A 21,747-nucleotide genomic window follows, 5' to 3' on the forward strand; every position below is an offset into this window, starting at 1 on the left:
TAAAGTTTTCCAGAGAACACAGAGATCAGGGGCAGGATATCTGGAACAGTGTGCTTCAGATAAATGAATCTAATGTTGAAGTATTTGGACACAGCAACAAAGGACATTTTTGGCGTAAACCAGACGCAGTATTTGAAAAAACAAGAAACATATAAATTGTGAAGCATTGAGGTGGAAATGTCATGGTTTGGGGATGCTTTTCTGCAGTAGGGCCTTGAGAGCTCTCCAACATAGAATTCACTAGGAATTCTTTATTGTATCAGAGGACACTTGAGAAAAATGTGAGACCATCTGTCTAAAAACTAAAGCTGAAATATCACACAGCTGAAAGAATTCTGCATGGAGGAGTGGGTGAAACTTTTTCCCAATTGATGTCAGATAGACTACTAGGTCATCTGTAATGGACCCCAATTCCTCAATTCCTCCCTTAGAGCAGATCCTGTAACTCTTGTAAAGTGCAAAGTGGAGCCTTGTATTGAAAACCTTGGAAATTTGAGACCACAGCAACACCTTGAGCACCTTATCATGTTGTATAAACCATTCCCAGAATGTGTGTACTGGAGCAAGAACATTATGCTGCTGGAGGATGCCACTGCCATTGGGGCTTACTATTCCATTAAGGAGTGTATCTGATACGCAAAAGACCATTGTAGGAAATACAGTACATTTATTCAGTTTTCTTGGTTTAGTTCTATTACCTTCATCCTTTAATATTGTTTAAATGAAGAGCAAATGACCATATGTTTAAATAAGGACATTTAAAAAGACACCAGCACCACTGCACACTGACAACACACTTAGCCTGTTGACCTTAATTGAGAAAGTAGCTCACCACACCACCGAATGATGCTGTCGTCAATCAGTGAAGGGTAGGAGGCCTATTTGAACAGTGCTGTTTTGGATACAGTCTTACAGACCTTTTAGTGTTTAACATTGTGTGTGTGTGTGTGTGTGTGTGTGTGTGTTTGTTTTTGTGTGTGTAGTCGTTCGTCTGGGCGTAAGGGGTCTGCAGCTGAGTGATTTTACTACGTTCAGCATGGGTGTGTCGTGGGAACCGCTGCGCTCCAATGTGCGTCAGTACAGAGTATCCTACATCACAGCGCGCGGAGATCGAGCCGAACAGGTGGTGAGTGCAGATTTCATCCTTCCTTCCAACCAGCACTCCCTGCTGCTAGACTACATCATTTACACTACAGCTCTCCACCTTCAGGTTCAACAGAAATGTTCTATTGATAGACCGATAGGCTCTCTGTGGTGGCCCTCAGCTCCATTCCTTACTAAGTATGTATTACCGTGTTTGAATCATGGTTTTATTATTGATCATGATGGCATATTCATACAGTATAAATAATGACTCCAGAACTAACTATTGTGCACAGATGAGCCTAAACGATATGATCTAATATGCTGTTGGTCCACATGCCACCAAAACTGCTCTGACCTGCCAATGCTCGGACTCTACAAGACTTCTGAAGGTGTCCTGTGGTATCTGGTACCAAGACCTTACAGCAGGTCCTTTAAGTTGTGTAAAGTGCAAGGTGGAGCCTCGTATTGAGATCTGTGGAATTCTAGGGCCAGAGCAGCACCTTGTACACTTCCTCTTGTTCGATAAACCTTTCCCAAAACATGTGTGTTTTGGGACAAGAGCTTTATGAGTGTTTATGCAACTGACAGAGGTCACTGCAATTGGGGAAAACCATTGCCAATAAGGAGTGTATCTGATACGCAACAAGGCTTAAGTGGGTGGCACATTTCAAATTAATGTCCATTTATATGCCCTGAGCCAGGGTTTCCCAGTAGAACATTTAGCCCAGAGCTTCACATTTCCTCCACAGGCTTGTTTTCTTCCCATCATGCATCCTGGTGCCTTCACTTACCCGGGTTAACATCGCAAACATACGTAGTTGCCCATGTGATGTAAAAGAAAATAGGACAAGACCAGACAACCTTCTTGTTCCATCGCTCCAAGGTCTAGTTCAGATGCTTCTATGTCTACTGTAGCCACATTCAGTGACGGACAGGGGTTAGTAGGGGCATTTTGTCTGTTCTGAGGCTTCTGAGTTTTGTCACAATCCTCTCGTAAACATCATTAAACAGTTCTGTAAATTCGGTGAATTTCTGAGCTGCAGTAGCACATCTTGTTTTGGTGCCCTTTTGCCCAGAGTTGCTCAGGTCTTGGTGATATTGGTCCATTTCACCAATAGCTAACACATTAGCTACGAAAACTGACTGTTTTGGCTCATCATTCAATGTATATAGAATATTTTTAAAGGCCAGAGCAGATCGACTGGACAAATTAACATGATCAAACAGAAATGGTCAGTTGGTGTACCACGGATGTTTGTGTTTGTTCTGAAATGTTTGGTTAAATTTGACATGGTGTTTGTTGATGTTTGTTGAACAGGCCTTTCCACATGCAGCTGCTGACCCACTAAAAATCACCTCACACTTTCCTGTTTACCATATGGAACATCTCACTGATTCTGCTGTTTAGCTTGCTTTTTGTCCAAGCTAAGACACTAATACTGGCATTGTTTTAGATCGAGAGGACTTACTTATGGCCAAAAAGCCCAAAGTACACCTCAAAATACAAACAGATGTAGTCCTATTATTGGTGTTTTGCCATCTTATATGGGGTGAAGCCAACCTTTTTAAAAAGCTGCTCTGGTGAAAACTGCATGAAGAAAATAAAACCAGGTTAGTCTTTGTTTTACAGTTTTCTTTAGCAATTCATAAAGTTTTTAATACCCGTTGAAGGAGCTCAGATGTAGCCAAACACATTTTCTCCAATGTAAGGCCATACAGAGATGTGAATCCGGACGGGTCTAAAATGATCAGACGATTGCTCAGTGCTGTTCAGTGCAAATCAGCTGGCAATTTAGACTGTATTTTTCTCAGAGGACTACAGAGCAAAACACAGCTTGGTTGAAATTGAATCCTGTCTGAATGAGGCTTAAAACGTACAAGTCTTCATCATTCCATTTATTTATATGTTTGTAATAATGAAGATCTGCTGTTTTGTTGGATGGTTTTTGACCAGCGTGCCAAAGACAGTTATTTCCCAGAACATTCTAAAACAGGGGCTGTTGGGTTTTGTCCTAGATTGTTTGGTCGGAGTGCTCTGGCCCTAAGAGGCCTAATATAGCATTTTCTACTAATGCAGAACAAGCATCAGCCTGTACAGTCCACACATCACTCCTCTTTTGTGTTTGTCGGCTGGTTTAGTGTCTCACTGCACTGTTCAGTTGTAACGCACCTGCTTCAACTAATCTAAGCCCATTCTAAAACCCTTCGTAAGGTGAAAAGAATGAGAAATGTCACAAATGTTCAGACCACAGTGCTGAGACTGAATCCCTCTGGCCTCTAGTGAGCAGGTTGTTGGATTTGTTTATGCGAGAGCTGAAGCTAAGGCTGGGTAGTTTTAAACATGCCATCTTTATGAGCATGCTGGTTTTACATGTCCTATTTGGGCCTGCTTGATGCGTGGCCAGGAGGCTATGTGCTACAGCTTTCAGTAACGGTCTGCTGCTATAAAAGCTAAATTACACGTTCTCACAGAGCAGTTTTTTAGGGCTCAGTGTACAGTTTCTTTGTGCCGATATCTCTAATTAAAACGTCCATTTGAAAGCATTAGTGTGTATTTAAATGAACTTGCTGGGCATCAGCACCCCACATGGAGTGGACAGCTCCGTGGGCGTAACGGTGGTTTTGGTCCGTCGAGTTTGATGTTAAAATGCTTTCCAGGCCCTCTTTGATTTGGGACCGCTTTGCCGCCTGGCTCAAATGTAATTTTCAGCCCAAAGTATAAATACTTCATGAAGAGTGCACACACTATAAAATTTCATTCGAATTGGATTTAGAGTGTGTGTGCGTGTGCGCTTGGGGATGTGCTATTTTGGGTGCCAGAGCTGCCTTTTTAAGGCTCAAAAATTGATTCGTCAGGCTTAAAAATCCTCTGGTGTCTCAGTGCTGAGAGTTTTGGAGGGCAAGCTGGACCAGACAGGGAGGGAAGAAGAGAGAGAGCAGACTGAGACAGGAGAGATGGTGAGACAGTGGTGCAAATATCACATTCTATCCTGAGTAATCGTAGTAATTAAACCTGCATATTATTATTTATTTTCACTAAGTCCCACTGAGGCCCTGCTCCTAGTTTGCAGTACTCATTTAATAGGGATCAAAAGTTGCCCTATTTCACTGTGCTCTTAATTTTTTTGCAGTGGAGCATTAAAGAAGGTGATTACTTGCCTAGTCTATAAATTTGAACACTGGCTGATATAGTGTTCTATATAAAATGGAGAACTGGAGTGTTACAGCTAAAGATGGCAGTACCAGCAGCAGTTTCTGGTAGAGTATGACATACTAATTCACTATATGTTAACAATGTATATATGTGGATAACCTTTCAAATTAGTCAGTTCAGCTGCATTAAGCGTGCCCATATGTGAAACAGCTGTTCAGTTGCCAATACAGTGAGTTGCTCTGGAGCATGGAATAGAAGGAAATTGCCCCCCAATTTCTGGGCTGAACAGTAGTGGAGCTGTGTTCTCTGAAGTGATGGAGCTCCAGCTGACTTCACTAATGATGTAATCTTGTGAGAGACTACATGCAATCAAATCCTCACAGCAGTGTTAGACCGTCTAGTGATCAAGCCGTCCCAGAAGAGTTGATGCTGTTGCAGCATCAAAGAGGGACAAAGCCTTTGGATGAGCAGTTGTCCACAAACTTCTGGCTGCATAATTTATGTATAAATGGACGCTTGTACATCACCAAGATAAAAACAGCAGTAGCAGCCGTCCGAGTTTTTCTCTTTTTCTCCATTAGACTTGCAGCCCTGCTGTTCTGGCACAGTATGACATACTGATAGAAAAGTTTGTGGACACTCTGTCTAATTACTAAAAGGTACACCCACAGCTGATACAGCTGTTCACTTGCCAATACAGTGGGTTGCTCTAAAGCATGGGCAAGAGCGGTATAAAGCCCCCCGAGCACTGAGCTATTGACCAGTGGAACTGTGGTCTCTGGGGTGATGGAGCGCCATTCCAATACTTTTCAGTAGTATAGTTGGAGTAGCAAGTAATAATCCGATATCAGTACCTGACTTCACTAATGATCTTGTAAGGGGCTGAATTCATTCAGTTCATTACAGAAATGTTACAAAAAGATTAGAGGCTGTTACCGCAGCAAATGGGGCCCATTAAAACCCCTGATTTTAGACGAAACAGAGGATAAGCAGGTGTCCACAAACTTTTGACCATATAGTGTATCCTTGAGTGGACAAATAGGCAAGTTGCTTTGAGATTGCCTAACAAGCCAACATGCTTTAAGGAAAGGTTGTGAGGATTTAGGCATGCAGCACAATTCCGAACTGGTGGAGTTAAAGCTTCCACTACTCGTTAGCTACATTGACCACATAGCTCCAATTCTCTACATTTCTACATTGCCATTTTAGCTGAACCATCTCCTTAATAATTACACAGGGTAAAGCATGCCATAATTCTGACCTTCATTTTCCTGGTGTAGCTAATCTGGGGCTTTTCCAAAAACACTGCCATCATTATTATAAAGTGACCTTGAGTTCAAGGTAGTTATTTTGAACTTTTTGATTACAAGGCAAATCTTTTGTAATACGCAGCCTTTGACGGCCATTGTTCTCACTCACCTCTCCACCTTCATTAATGCAGTACTGCTGACTGCAGCTTACTTGAGTATAGTCCTGTTAATCGCATCATATAATGATCCACTCAGCCAGCAATACATGATATGAGACTTCAACCTGTGGTCTAGCCTGCTGAGCCAAATGGGGCACATTCTAATAACTGCTGAGTTTGACAGGAAAATGGCCAATCACAGACCATTTGGTGTGCTGTGTCTGAAACTAAGACAAACTCGTGTTAAATAAAAATGGTGCAGTTGGCAAAACACTGAGGACATCTTGTTTACTTACTGCTAATAGCTTCAAGCTAATTTCAGGAAAATAGGACAGTGTATACGTTTCCAAGTACATGGACTGTATCTCTCTGTGAAAGCCTCACTGGTGTGCAGAGAAGAGGACAGTCCGTAACTACAAGCATTTAGCTTGATAAACAAGTCATTTATTTTAAATTCGACTGAAGAAAGTGGTGCACAAAAGCATACACTCTTATAAATAAAGGTGCTGCAAATGATTCTTTGAGTGAGTGATAAAGAACCTTTTTTTTAGGTTTAAAGAATCTTTCACTTGATTTAAAGTTTCTTTACCAATGTAAAGGTTATTCACATTCACACATCTTTGTGAATTTTGTAGCACCTTTATTAATAAGAGTGTAGATTGTCATAGCCTGTTTAAAACCCTTAGTTAGAGGCTAGATTCTGAGAGCTGTGAGTTTTATCTTCATAAAAGTTAATGAAGATGAAAATACTTTGAAACAAAGCAGAAACTCATTTACAGGGCGGACCTCTTACCTCAGACCACAGCATCTATTGCTGCATAGTCATGTTAGCAAATTATTAGCAAAACACTGTTCTCAGACATCCAGAAAACTCATGTTTTGGCTATGTTGTGTCACAAACTAGGCATTACACATATAGATACTAATACCTCAGTGTCCGAACGCCAAATGTTTATTGGATTAAACATGGACTTTTTTTTTTTTTTGACTTAATTAACACATCTGATTACTCTCAAGTCCATGTATGGAAATTAAGCTGCATACAAATGACTGCCCTACAGCCTACAGCAGTCTAAGCCGACCCTGTCAAACTGAAGTGAACCGGAGTGTTGTTGGTGCAGACAGCCGATGGCATTAGAGTTATTGGAGTGGAAGATGTAGGAATTAAACAGTGATGTTCTTGGCTGTCAGGGAGAAAATGTATATTGCAGTCTCCCAAAGATCAACACATCCCAACCGAGCAGCTGAAGTGCCTTTTTTCTGATCTGGCTGAGGTTTTTTTTAGTCTCAACTTAACTATTTGTTACACATTTCAGCCCAGACTGCTTTTCGAACACAGCGATCCTCAGTAGACTTGAGAAGGAGTCAGCCAGTCGGAACAGAAGTCATTTACATATATGAGGCTTAAAGGCACAGTGGCAAAACAGCCTGTTTAACTCTAAGGGATAAAGAGATGTTGGAATGTGGTCATGCAGGACTGAAATGTGACTGTTTTCATACGTAAACCCACACAAACAGAATTCAGGGAAAATAAATATAGGCATTTTAACGCTGGTGCATTTGCAGCCTGTTTAGCAGGAGACTAGCCAAATGAGTTTTCTAAAAGACAGTTTAGAGAGGACGATACTGGAATACTTGGTTTTGGTGGACAATTGTAAAAAGCGTCAGCACTGGACAGAAATTCAAAATTGACTGATATTCCAAAAAAGTACACTTTAAGTTTTTCACCCTATATTTCTGAGACACCCATGGAGCTAGCCAACCACATCTTATCGAAACTCAGTTGAAGGAGGAAGCTAGACTGGCACTGTACTACTGACTGTTCAGTAGCCTAATTGCTTGGGGGTAAAAGCTGTCTCGGGACCGGCTGGTTCTGGGCTTCATGCTTCTGTACCGCCTGCCGCTGGGCAGCTGTGAGAACAAGGCAGTGGCTTGGTGGGTGGAGTCCTTAATAATCCTTCTGAACTTTCTATATATTATTTCTAAATGTTCATCTACCAGCATCTGCATCACCTTCATTTGGCTGACAAATCCCATGTCAGTGCATCCCTACGATTACGTAAATGGCACTTAGGGTATATTTAAGTAAGTAGTATTTCTGTTTTGTTACTGCAGCACCAAAACTACTCTGAAATTCCTGACCCGGACTTTAACTCAAAGTGTTTGCTTAAAGTGGCGGGACAGAAATATGAGCGGTCGTTATCGCCAAAAGCCACAGCGTTTGCTAAGACACACGTTTTATTGCACTGTAAAAAAAAACTTGGGCCCTGTGCCACACTGAGGGCACATATTATGAAAGTATGTTTGGCAGCACCTCAACGTGTTTCTGAAAAACAGTTTTGATGGCTTTGTTTTTTTTGTTTTGCTGTTTCTCTTAAGGTTTTCAACCTTAATGCACTAAAACAAACAAGCAAGGCTACATTCAAGGCTGAACATATGAGACAATATTTTGATTCAACATGTTTTGTCCAAATGTCTGCCCTTTGGCTATAGGTGTACCCTTCTGCTTCCCAAAACAGTTCAGCAATGTCAGACCCAGGGCAACGACAGATCAAAACAGTGTTTAATTAAACCCTGAAGAGTTCAGATGACTTATTCAGAAGTCAACAAATGCTCTTTACCTGACAGCCCTTCAAGCTATAAGTACGGCTCGGCTTGACCCGCCACCCCTCAAAATCCGCGGAAGACAAGCGTCCAGGCTTTTTTCTGTCCTGGCACCAAAGTGGTAGAACGAACTTCCCCTGGGTGTCCGAACGGCAGAGTGGCTCGCTGTCTTCAAACACAGACTAAAGACCCACCTCTTCCGAGAGTACTTGGGTGAATAGTACAGTGGTCACCTTACTGATTTGTGTTTAGTAGTGTCTAAGCTTAGAGGTACCTTTGAGTTATTAGTCTATTCAAACTAGCTGAGGTTTTTCTTGGGTAAATAACAAAGCACTTTTGTAAGTCGCTCTGGATAAGAACGTCTGCTAAATGCCTTAAATGTAAATGTAAATGCTCTTTACACTATTTATTGCATGCATGTTTTCACACAATTGAGTCCGTGTTTCGTTTGGGAAAAGTTCAGTCTCTGGATGTTAGGAACTTGGAGACTAAGAGGTGCGAAGACAGCATAAGGAGAGGGAAGAGGTGGCAGACAGGCAGACAAGCAGAAGGAGAAGTGTGCAGGCAGGATGGGAAGCATGTAAGGGTTATACAGGCAGGAGTTACTTTAATGCTTTGCATTAAAATAGAAAAGGCTGTATTGTGGTGATACTTCTGAAATTAAAGCTTCTTTTTGTGTGTGACTGGGTTTATTTACATGCAGCATCAAACAGATATCAGAGTATAAATTAATTACAGTGCAGCTTTCTCTAAATGTTTGTACCAGTAGGGTGAAATATCTGAGACACAACTGACCGGACTCTCAACAGAGATATTTTTTAGGAAATACAAATGTATAATTATCTTGTTTGTACATTGATTGAGTTGATCTCATGTTTCCTGATGATCACCTGGAGGCATTCTATAAGAAGTGAATGGCAAAGACCCCTGTGCCTGTGGGACTCCACAAGTGATTGCTGAAGAGGAAATAAGGACATGGACATATTTGTATATTTTGTATTTATTATTGTCTATGCACTCTGCCTTGTCGTATTGCATTACATGCTCAATGCTTGACAATAAAGTTGAAATAGAGTTTAATTGAATTTAATGATTTTCCAGGGACGTCAAAAAACTGTGTGTCCAGTAAACATGATTAAAACTACTCTAACAATGTACCAGAATCATCCATACTGTCTTCAAGAGGGAGGATTGGAATATTGTGATCAACTGTATCAAAGCTGCATTGAGATCCGATAGGACCAAAATAAAGTGATTACAATAGATTTAGTTAAACTATTAAAATTTAGATATGATCATCAGTCGCTACATAGTTTAAAGTTTATCAAGACACTTATTGAGGACAATAACCACAACCTTTCAAGCAACAATAATTGAGAATTGGCATTTTTGCTTCTGGGCTTCCCCTACAGCTGTGGAGTATAATTTACTTTTACACCATTGCTGTAAATACAAATCATGCTATGAGCGCCCCCTTGTGGACAGCAGTGCATGTGCATTTGTGGACATGCTGAAAGATGCAGAAGCGGTATCTAAAGTGAAAGAAGCATGTAGACTGAGGCGGTAGGGTAATATTACAGGATTTTACACAAATATGACTCGGGTTACGCAGCATTATGCAGTTCTTCATAGTTCAGTAAAAGCATTTCGGCCTGGAGTGGCAATGATAGGGTCACCATTGTCCCTATTACAGTCAGTAGAGCATCTACATGATTTAGAAGCTGTTTTTAAAGTACAATTGCTACATACTGTGGCTTTAAAACACATAAATAACATGAAGTTTCCTGAATGTGAGTTTCTTTTATTATATTTATACAACACATTTTCCCTACTTTACCTTTACCTCCTGTTACATGTGTATGATATCTGTGATGTTGTGTGTTTTGTATAGATGATGGTTCCTGGCAATCAGAATGCAGTTGTGCTGCAGCCTCTGCTGTCAGATACAGAATACAGGGTGAGCGTGACAGCTGTTTATGCTGATGGAGACGGACCGTCCGTCACCCGCACTGCTCGCACTTGTAAGTATTCTTACACTGTGGCGTTCATTAATGATGCAGTTTATTCTGTTTAATAAGCTTTGACCATAATGTACAGTTGCAAACTAACCCATTACAAATTCTATTTATTAGCAAAATGTTTGAACGTTCAGCTGTTTGCAATAAACCAATCGAACTTCACTGCATCTCCCTCTCTCTCCTCAGTGCCCCTTTCTGCTCCTAAGAATCTGAGGGTGTCAGAGGAATGGTACAATCGCTTCCGCATCACCTGGGACACCCCCCCTTCTCCCACCATGGGTTACAGGATTGTCTACCAGCCAGTCTCAGGTAAACCCTATTAGCATGGTTAATGCTATCAGTTCTCATCTCCAGAACTGGCTGACAGGCTTCTACTATTTCACCTTCTACCTTCTACAGTAGCCATGAGAATTGTTCATTATTCCTGGTTAGTTGGCCTGTGTGTGGCTGTGTTGGGCAGCCCTGGTCAACTGTATAAGTTCACATCCTCTGCACATTTTTATGCACACTTTCTAATTTGCTGATTTGCAACTTTTACCATATTGAGAAGACATCAATCATGAAATGTGGCATCTGTGAAAGTCATGGCACGATTTGTGTTTTCTTTTTTTCCTAATAATGAGAAATGTTTATTAAAAACTTTGTCTAAACTTTTGCACATGACTGCAGCACTGTGTGTACTGGTTAAAGTCCCTCACTGTTGAAGGTCAGTGTGAAAAGATGGTGTTTGTGTGCAGCACCCGGTCGAGCCCTGGAGACGTTTGTTGGAGACGACGTGAACACCATGCTGATTTTAAACCTGTTGAGCGGCACAGAATACAGCGTAAAGGTCATCGCCACCTACACCACCGGCTCCAGCGAGGCACTCACTGGCAGAGCCAAGACACGTGAGTTCAGCCAAAAGCGTGGCCTTAGTGCAAGCACACAACCCATAGTGCAGCGCAGTACACTGACCTGTTTCCCCATTAAACCCGTCTCTTACAGTTTGCAGATCATAGTTTGGTAGATATACTGTAACAACCCACTTACCCCTGCATTTAAATGTTAAGTTTACATTTAGCAGACGCTCTTATCCACAGCGATTAACAAAAGTGCTTCACTGTTTACTCAGAAAATACCCGTAGCTAATTTGTACAGAATAAGCTATGCTATGCTTAGAAACTACCACATAAGCCAGTTTAGAGACGATAATACTCAATACTACACTTTGCCCAAGTACTCTTGGAAGAAATAGGTCTTCAGTCTGCGTTTGAAGAAAGCGAGCAACTCTGCTGTTCGGCAGTTCATCAGCTAGTTTTCCGGAGCTCAGATGATTGACTGGATCTAACAAGGCTTGTGAAAAAAAATGGAAATATTTTATTTAAAGCTTGTAACTGATTGAACAAATTTTGGTTTTTACAAAATGTAGATGTTTGGTTGCCAAGCAAAACTTTACAACTGAATAATTATTATTGTATCTGTTTCTTTGCCTCTCTCTCTCTCTCTCTCTCTCTCTCTCTCTCTCTAGTTTACCTGGGTGTGACTAATCTGAACACCTATCAGGTGCGGATGAACAGCATGTGTGCTCAGTGGCAGCCTCATCGCCATGCCAACCAGTACCGTGTGGTCATCGAGTCATTGCTGAGTGAGTGGACTGTAAAACTTTGGTTGTTTCTAATGCAAGTCCTTACTCTTACTGAAAAGTCCTTGAAACAGACACATTCACACAAGTCACATTGTGACTGAATGGAAGAATGCTGATCAAGCCACTAATGTATTCGTTTTTATGCTCATTGTATTATCAACTGTTTTTAAAATCTGTAGTCGTTACCTGGCAGGGGAGATACCATGATCAAGAAGGTGGTTCACCCAGAGTGAAGCTCAGCCATTGCACTTGACCCCTGCAAATTCCCCAAACATGGGAATCTCAACTGCAGTTAGAGCACTGGGCTATTGATGACAGGGTTGTGGGTTCAGTACCCAGGCTTAGCAAGCTGTTGGGCCCTTGAGCAAGGCCCTTCACCCTCACCTGCTCTCCAGGCACCACCGCAATGGCTGCCCACCACTCCTGACACATGTGCTGTCGCTTAGTGTGTATGTTGAAGGCAGAGGCCAAATGCCATCTGTGATATGATATATGATATGATTTGATATGGTATGGTATTATATGGTATGGTATGGTATGATATGATATAATATGATGGTATGATATGATATGATATGATATGACATGATATGGTATGGTATGCTGTGGTGTCCTGTCTGGATTATTTTGTGTAAAATTACCCATTCATTTTCTTATCCACTTTCTTCCCGGAAACACTAGGCGCCACTGTCAGTAGTTACCTATTTTGATTAAACTAATGCAGATATCCTGGGATTTCAGTATTTGATCTAGTCAGTTAGTGTAGTTTGTATTTTGTGTATTTTCTGTATTTTAATAATATTATTTAAAGATTCACTAAAGCCTTACTACACTGCAGTACAGTTTTCTGATGCGGGATTTGTAACTAATTCATTAGAGCTCTTAACACAGGTAAATTTGCTGTGCAAAACCTACAGCGGAAACGAATGGAAATGAGCACTGTTTGGTGCTCTTCATGGAGCATTTCTACAACCTTTAACAGTGCATTTTTGTTTTTTGTTTTTTTTGCTAACAAGCTAAACAGCTACTGCTGTAACCAAAACAAAAACAACAAGAACCACATGTTGCAGCTTAGATGTTGTGGTTTAGACATTGCGGTTTAGATTTTTTGGTTTAGATGTTGTGGTTTAGTTGTTGTGGTTCAGATGTTGCGGTTTAGATGTTCGGTTGATGCAATTTGCTTTATGTACAATTTGCTTTATGTTTTGCCGCCAATACCAAAAAGTACAAAGAGAATTTAACAAATTGCTACAGGAAAACACAGACATTTACAAAGAAAAGTATTGTCTTTTTGGCATAAAAAAATATGTTTTGAGAACATTTGATCTGATTATAATCTATCTTGCTCTATTATCACTGGTTAAGGAAAAGCCCAAGATATCTTGAAATCTTACAAAAACGAACAGGGATGAGTTAGATCAGATCACATCAGTTTGTTTGTTGTGTGACATCACATCAGACATGTAATCAGCTGACTTACTGACCTTGTTTATTTGAGAAGTGCTAAGTCAATGAGGGAAAGGCAGTGCATAGAGTTCTATGAGTGTGTAGGGTTGGTTATGTATGTGTCACTCTCTGGTTATGGGGATAAGGGAGCTGTTGGTAAATTTCTGTTGGAGTTAGGGAGACAGAAGCCAGAGGCTCAGCCGGATATTAGACTCACTCTGAGCATGCACACACATGCACTGCACTGCATACTGATGAGACATCACAAAGAGTGTGTGTGTGTGGATGACTTGTATGTATATGTCCAAATGTTTGTGGACACCTCTTCTAATAAATATATTCAGCTACTTTAACCTCTTGCGCGCTGTGACTTTTAAGGATTACTACTCAGTAACTACATGAAAAGCAATGCAAGCTAGCTGAGTTGTTCCTAAGTTATTACAGTGGGGGTGGAGGCACACAGATGTGCAAATGCACATACAGCTCGTCCAGTGCGCAGAGAACTACTGCTAATAGAATAGGACTCTCTATAGTAGATAAACATGAGCCTATTGGCACCATGCCTAATGCCAGGTGTCTAAAGCTAGAGGGGTATAAGGCCCCCAGCATTGAGCTGTGGAGCATCCAATACTTTTGGGTTGAGTTGCGGATGAGGTGGGGTGGTGATCATCTAATGTCCTGACCTCAATAACACGCTTGTTGCTGAATGCAAGCAATTCCTCACAGCAAGACTTCAAAAACTAATAGAAAGTCTTTCCTGGACAGTATAGATAGTTGTTGATTTCGTAAGAAACAAGGAATGAGAAGGTGTCCCAGCATTCCATATAGTGTAAGTGTCATATATAGCCATGTTCAGAAATTTTGACACCCTGGTCAAAAGACAGTCTTTGTTGATTATCTGTGAAAGGTACAAGTGAACAGATTCTTTACAAGAAACAGACTTAGACTTGTGAGAGGCATGATGCTGCCATCTAAATATTCTGAGGTAGAATTTTACTTCAAACACAGCACTGCAGCAGCTCGTGGTCAATATTCACTCAACCAACAGATATAGTTAATTTTGTTATGGGCCAATCAGAACTAAGCTACTAAGCTATTGCTGTCAAAACATGAACACAGAGCAATTTGAAGTACTTGCTAAAAAGGATGCTTCAAGCACTCTATAACTATATAAAGACAGTTAATGTGTATATATATATATAACTGTATATGTAGGCATGCATGCACACACTTGCAAACTTTATATTGCTTAATGATATAGAGTTGGAGTGAATGTGTGTGTATCAGCAGTGACAACTAGTGAGGAGAAGTCAGTCATGCTTAGACATGCCGGCTCACTGAACTGTGCTCAGATTTCCCTTTCTGTGGAAGTGAATGTTTATAATCCTAGTCTGTCATTTTCTTCTTTGGAACAAAATAAGCACAAAACTGTGAAATAATTTACTCCTAAAGCTTCTCAAACATTTTTCTAATCTTTACGGCGATTATCATTCCACACAGCTCTGCAGTAGCATGGCATGTATAAAGGAGCCCTGGATAACTGCTGACCCGAGACCATAACTCATTAGCATCCATAACTTTTCTGGAGCTGTAAAATGAATGTCTACACACATAAACTTAGAACTTACTACAAAATACTACAGACTTTTATTTTTTTTATGCAATTTCATGATTATCCGGGTCAGATTTGGTGTGTAGTGGCCTTTAGAGTGATCCACAGTTACCTGGGAATTGAGCTGGTGGGCAGAAGCTGGGAAGAATGATTTCGGTGGGATGGCTGGCATATACACAGACATGCGTCTTGTTTACTAATACCATTACTAATACCTTGTCTAATACCATGCAGGTTGCATCCACTGTCTGTCAGCTTATGCTCTCTATGGATTGGAGGCCAGAATTGATCTGCTGAATTTACTAATATAAGAATTAAGTTGGACAGAATAAATGTTGGTGCCAGAAGAGCTGGTTTGAGAATTTCTAGAACTGCTGATCTCCTGGGATTTTCAGCACAATTCCTTTATTTATAATGGTCTAATAAAGAAAACACATCCAGTGAGCAGTAGTTGTAAAATTGTGTTAAGCAGAAAAGTCCAAGCTTGAAGTGAATGGGCAATATCAGCAAGAGACCAACAGCAGCTGAGGCTGCAGCAGGCACAGGCTCACCAAAACGGGACAGTTAAAGAATGGAGAAATGTAGCCTGGTCTGATGAATCTTGATTTCTGATGGATGTGGAGTAACAGTGTGGGAAATGTTTTTTGGCACACTTTGGTTTTATTAATTCCAATCAATTATCACTCAAATTCCTCTGACTATCTGAGTATTGTTCCTGACTATGTTAATCTCTTTATGGCCACAATGTACCCATCTTCTAATGACTACTTCTAGCACAATGATCCACCGTATCACAGAGCAAAAGTCATCTCATGAGCATGTTAGTGAGCAGTAGAGCATCTTTAGGATGTGGTTGAACAAGAGGTTCACAGCATGAAAGAGCTCCTGAAAAATCTGCAGGAATTTTGTGATGCAACCATGCCAACATGGGCCAGAATCTCATAGGGGTGTTTTCAACATCTTGTGGAATCCATGTCATTAAGACATAAAGCATAAGAACTGGTTGTGGTTAGTTTTTTCACTGATTAAGTTTCAGGATTTTGACATCAGGCTCGCTAAAATGACCTAGTCTCCATGGCGGGAATTAAATTTAAGAAGATCAAGCTGCTTATTTTGTTTATTTGTTTTTACTGTGAGACTTAAATGAAATGATTAAAAAAGACCAGGCATGTCAGACTCTCCTTAAATAAAAAAGAAACTTCTGACTTCCTAGCTGACTTCCTAATGTGTAAATATAGTCTTAAGGTTATAATAAGAATACCAGCCTTTAAAACGAGTGTTACAGCAGTTCCTGGAGATGTACTGTTTTTCCAAAGCAAGTCACCATAGTCTTTGTTGTCTTTTGTATTTTGGATGAAATTTGGGATCTACAAAAAGACAAACACATGAAAACAGAGGAGAGGAGATAGGAGAGGAGATATGTAGCTGTTGTGCTGCTTGTTTACGCTGCTATTTTAGCACTTGGGTTGGTATCACATCAGCACAGATAAATCAAAGAATTGTAATGAAAGGAATGACTGCAAGCCACAGACCTGTTTTTAGAAGCAGGCTTTATCTGATTCGGTTGGAGATAAACACTGTGGTCCTTATCAAACAGTTGCAAAATCCAATGTTGTATGGCTGGAAGTAGCACAATATGTTATATTGTTATGCTCTTCCATTTAACACTGCATTCAGTATTGCAGTTTAGAAAAAGAAAGTTATAGTCTTTTTGGATATAGACAGGTGAGCTACTGAATATGAGGCTATAAAAGCTATTTAGTGCATTAACTAAAGTAAAAATCACTTCAACACTAACACGTGTGCAGATTGTTCCCCAAATATATGCAACACTGTGTATATACCTTATTTGGAATATCATTAAGTCCATTTGTGAATGTATCCTGTCCACAAATACAGTCCTGAGTCAGTTTTGCCTCTTTGTCACATTTAAATGTTTCAGATCGATCCATCTATTTACTTACTTTTAATAATAATTTGTTTGTTAAAAATTCCCTTTTTTTCTCCCAGTTTGGTTCTGCAAGTTAACCCACCCATTCATAACTCCCCCCTAGCACTAGCAGTGCTCCCTACACTAGAAGGGCAAAGGCAGCCATCGCCTCCTTTCAAACTGCCGCCAATGCGACATTGCCAGGGAACCAACACAGGAGAAAGCGTTGGGTCACCAGCTTAACCATATCGGCTAACAGACGCCTGTGCCAGCCAACACTGCTTAAGAGTGATACAGTTGTGCTCTCTCTGACTCCGGCCACCGATGGCAAAGCACCATTGCTTGGTATTCGAACTTCTGACCCCCAGGCCATAGTGGTAGCGCATTAGACTCACAATGGGAAGCAGGCTATAAGGTCTCAAAAAGCAGCACATGCAGATGTGAAACTAAGCCATTGCTAAGCCTGTGGAACTCCTGAAAACCACAGTGAGAGTCATTATCTGAGCCTCGGTGTGATTACTCAATGTTTTCTATGTGTTTTATAGATTTTTCAGCTTTGTAAACTGCCTCATCCCTGATTTTTGCAGCTGTCAACTAATGTCATTTCCCCTTCCAGATGGTCAGAAGCAAGAGGTAAGGGTGGATGGCTCCGAATCCAGGCACTGCTTTAATGACCTGAGTCCAGACACACAGTACAAGATCACCGTCTATGCACAGCTGCAGGACACCGAGGGGCCAGCGGTCACGACCATTCAGAAAACATGTAGGTGGAAGCAAAATACACTCTTTAGAAAACATACAGACATAGACACATACTTGATATATAAGAAATGAATATTAATATAGAAGGAATGAAGGAGAAGGAGGCAAGAGAGACAATCCAACAACTGCTACCATAGTGATACGTGTAAGTCCACTACAATTCCCACAATACCATGCAAATTCATACTGTACTTGCTAACAGCGATTAGGGATTCCAACGCCTGATCAGTTTCACTATTCAGCAATATTAAAAATTCATGCTCATTATCATATAATTATATAAGTTATTGTTGCTTCCAGTCACTTGCTCTTCAGAATACTTCACCTAAAACTGATCACGCCAGCTTTGGAACCTCCAAGATTACTCACACATCACGTTTTGGCATGTAAACACACCCTCACATCCACACACATGTACACACACTCAGAGACTGGAGTGATAATTGCCCCAGTCTTTGTGTTTGTGGTGGGGTTTCGTATGGCAGCACTCAGCCATACATTGGATTTATGGCTTTGTTTTGAAGTCGATCCTAAAATGTAAAACATTGCGGTTGTCTGTGTGTCTGCGTGTTTCCCAGCGGCGGTGTGGGCAGGTCCCGTAATTGCCCTCATCACACACATGCTGTCTGCAGCAGCATTACACTCACACACCAGGAACACACTCAGTACAGAGATACATGGTTGGGGGTAATCACACACACAATCACACCCATAATCAGACAGATCAGAGAGACTAGAGCTGCCACGTCAGATCAAAAGATAATGCATATGTCACACGTGTTATATTGTATATACATTAATGAACCAAAACATTATGACCTTATGAAAACATGATGATGTTATGCATGTGCTGTTGGTCCTCTGTGTGCCACCAAAACATCTCACTCTACAAGACCTCTGAAGGTGCTCTATGATATCTGACATTAAAAATAATTAAAAATCATACCGTTATATCATATATATATATATATATATATATATATATATATATATATATATATATATATATATATATATAAAATGTGCACCTCTGGTCAAATAATATGCACTGTTGAATGTAAATGATAAATCCAATAAAATGGAAAACACTGTTATTATGCTTTATATGCTTTATTTTTCCAATATGTTAAATTTAGCAAATATAATAGGACATAAATTGTGCTCAAAATGTGCAGAAAACCAAAACAATGTCATATTTAAGTTTTATGTTTTAATTTATATCTGTTTTTTTGTTATTTCCACTGAAAAATAAAATGTATACACCATGGCACCATGTCCTATTCAGTACATATTACATGCATTACTGTGCAAAGGTCTCTCAACCCTGGTCCTGGAGGCACCCTGCCCTGGACATTTAACACACACCCTGCACCTGCTTGTTAATTAACTCAGTAGTTAAATCAGGTGTGCTGGGTGAAGGGCAAACAAGGTGCCTCCTGGACCACAGAGGAGAAACACTGGTCTAAGACACCCAACACTGTATGTATTGGTTCAGTTCCAGTTCAGTTCAGTTGTATGTATTGTTGGTTTTCCTCCAAAATCAGGACATTGTGACAAACTGATTTGAGGTGCATAATCCAAACTCATTCACCTTCTTCCTCTGTTTCTTTACTTTTGTGTGTGTGTGTGCGTTTCTGCAGTCCCTGTACCCACTCTACCTCCCACCAGGCCCCCTACCACCACCCCCCTGCCCACCATTCCTGTAGCTAAAGAAGGTAAGCTTTAAAACGTCAACTTTAAAAAAGCTCCTTTTGGAACACACCACTTTATTGCAGAAGATAAGCCACCCGACTGGAAAACTCAATATTTGCGAAATTATTAATATGGCACTATTTGCCATTTAAGAATAAACAGTCAAAACATGATTGAAAAACTTTCGAAAGTCCAGTTTCGTGAGTTTATCTGCTTCTCGTTTCTTAAACTCTGAATGATTTAAATTGATTTCACACTATGAACAAATATTGAATTAATTATGATAACTGTCTTTTTTATTATTATTATTATATTATGAGAATTGTGGATCATGGTAAAGGTCTGTGCTCTGAAAACTCTCCTGACTCCTGACAGTTTTAAAGGTCAGTTTGTCTGGTCTTTGTCATCTCCGGCCCCAAGTAGCTGAGCAGGACGATCAATATCATAATTTATCTGCTAATTAGGCTTAATCAGAGACTCAGACTGAAGGATCAACATCCGACTGTCACCATGGAGACGGCCTCCCGCTATCTGTTAGACTCTGACGTTCAGTCCTGAAGACGCTGATTCTGAAATCACACACACTTCAGCTAATGAGAGAGATAGACCAAGAAACAGAGAGAGAAAGAGAGAGATACATTGAGAGAGACAGACAGTGTGTGTGAGAGAGAGATAGCGATAGAGAGACTTAGATAGAAAGAGAGAAAGAGCAGAAGTTCCACCTGAGTGCTTGAGTCTCTACTATAGAAAATCAGAATATTTCTTCTCTTTTGATCAGAGTGTGTAGGAGAGTGTGTAGGAGAGTGTGTAGGAGAGTGTGTAGGAGAGTTTGTAAGAGAGTGTGTAGAACAAGCCTCTGAAGGGAAACATTTTCTGTGAAACTGTTAAAACTGTTAGAAGTCTAAAAGTTACTGTCATTTTTACTGTCTAGTTTCCATCTCTTTACGATTTTTATTATTTATGTATAATTAAGATATTTAGGTACATCATTAACAGCAAAAGCTCTTACATCCCCCTCCGCCCTTGTCTTTCTCTCTCCCTATCAGTATGCAGAGCTGCAAAGGCTGATCTGGTGTTCCTGGTTGATGGATCGTGGAGTATCGGTGATGATAACTTTGTGAAAATCATCCGCTTCCTGCACAGCACGACTGGAGCTTTGGATGAAATTGGCCCCCGAGGCACACAGGTCAGACCTGGACAGGGCAGCACTGCAAAAATCTTATTACAGTATAATCAGTGTCATCAGTGAGTACTCGATATGTATTTGATTCTGAGATAAAATAACAGGGTTGTAAAGTGTCAGGCTCGTTAAGCAGCAGTTGAACATTTTTCACCCCAACCAAAGTCACACACTTCAACAAGAAAATACTTAATAAATGTATTCTGTGCCACCTTTCAGAAAGCTGAGCAGAGGACATAGTCTCTTTTTTATAAATAAAATCTAGAGCTCAGTCACTTTAGCTGCCTACTAACTCAGAGGACTGCCCCACTGGTTGTGTGCTGCTGTAAGTGAATGGCTAGACTTCTTCTAGTATCAGTTTTTGAAGACATAAGCTTCATTTGTTTAAAGGTGAATCACTGATATTGAAAACCTCTTTGATTTCGGTGATCAGCTGATGATTGCAATCAAATCACTTAATGTTTTATCAGCTAGGCCTGGGTGGGGGTTTCACTGCTCCATAGGCTTCATTAGACTACATTTGTCTTGGTTAAGACACTACATCAAATCTCATTTCATATCTTAATCAACTTACAAAATATAATTATATACATAAAAATAACACACACACACACACACACACACACACATATATATATATATATATATATATATATATATATATATATATATATATATATATATATATATATATATATATATTCCCATGTCCTTTCAGAAAAGTGGGAAAACGTCGAGAAGTTTCTGAGGACATCAGGTTCTACATCTCATTACAGTGTAATGGTTTCCTTAATCTTTTTTCTTTCTTCATCTCTCTCCTGGCAGGTGGCCATAGCCCAGTTCAGCGATGACGCTCGCACTGAGTTTAAACTAAACTCATATGACAACAAAGAGAGTCTGCTGGACGCCATTCAGAGGATTTCATACAAAGGAGGAAACACTAAAACAGGCAGGATCAGCTATTCTCTACTTTGTACCGAGTGTGTTTCAGAGGTGCTGTAGATGGCATAGTTAGATATCCTTCTGTAAAATGACAGTACGTATTGTCAGTGTTGAAACATAACCTCATATGTCCAGAATAATAACTTCAGACATAACATTAATATCACCTCCATGTTTCTACACTGTCTATTTTATTCATTGCCCATTGTATCAGCTTATAGGAGCACACTAATACGGCACCACCATGTCTGTGTCACTGCAGTGCTAAGAATGATCCACCACTCAAATA

General features: G+C 40.3%; 1 protein-coding gene and 1 long non-coding RNA gene across 9 annotated transcripts in view; one reads left to right on the top strand and one right to left on the bottom strand.

Moving 5' to 3' along the window:
- Positions 1-21,747, top strand: part of LOC140544167 (collagen alpha-1(XIV) chain-like) — a 103,393-nt gene that overhangs the window by 50,286 nt on the left and 31,360 nt on the right. For all 8 annotated transcript variants that reach the window (XM_072667575.1, XM_072667583.1, XM_072667591.1 and 5 more), the window contains 9 exons: positions 984-1,126; positions 10,144-10,273; positions 10,457-10,579; positions 11,008-11,157; positions 11,778-11,894; positions 17,499-17,645; positions 19,285-19,359; positions 20,383-20,522; positions 21,342-21,465. In XM_072667575.1, coding sequence (XP_072523676.1) covers positions 984-1,126; positions 10,144-10,273; positions 10,457-10,579; positions 11,008-11,157; positions 11,778-11,894; positions 17,499-17,645; positions 19,285-19,359; positions 20,383-20,522; positions 21,342-21,465 — 1,149 coding nt within the window. The remainder of the gene's footprint in view (positions 1-983; positions 1,127-10,143; positions 10,274-10,456; positions 10,580-11,007; positions 11,158-11,777; positions 11,895-17,498; positions 17,646-19,284; positions 19,360-20,382; positions 20,523-21,341; positions 21,466-21,747) is intronic.
- The window catches only part of LOC140544233 (uncharacterized), a 69,755-nt gene that overhangs the window by 3,520 nt on the left and 44,488 nt on the right, over positions 1-21,747 (bottom strand). The window lies entirely within an intron of this gene.

This window comes from Salminus brasiliensis, chromosome 2 (assembly GCF_030463535.1).
Source record: "Salminus brasiliensis chromosome 2, fSalBra1.hap2, whole genome shotgun sequence".
Lineage (NCBI taxonomy): Eukaryota > Metazoa > Chordata > Actinopteri > Characiformes > Bryconidae > Salminus > Salminus brasiliensis.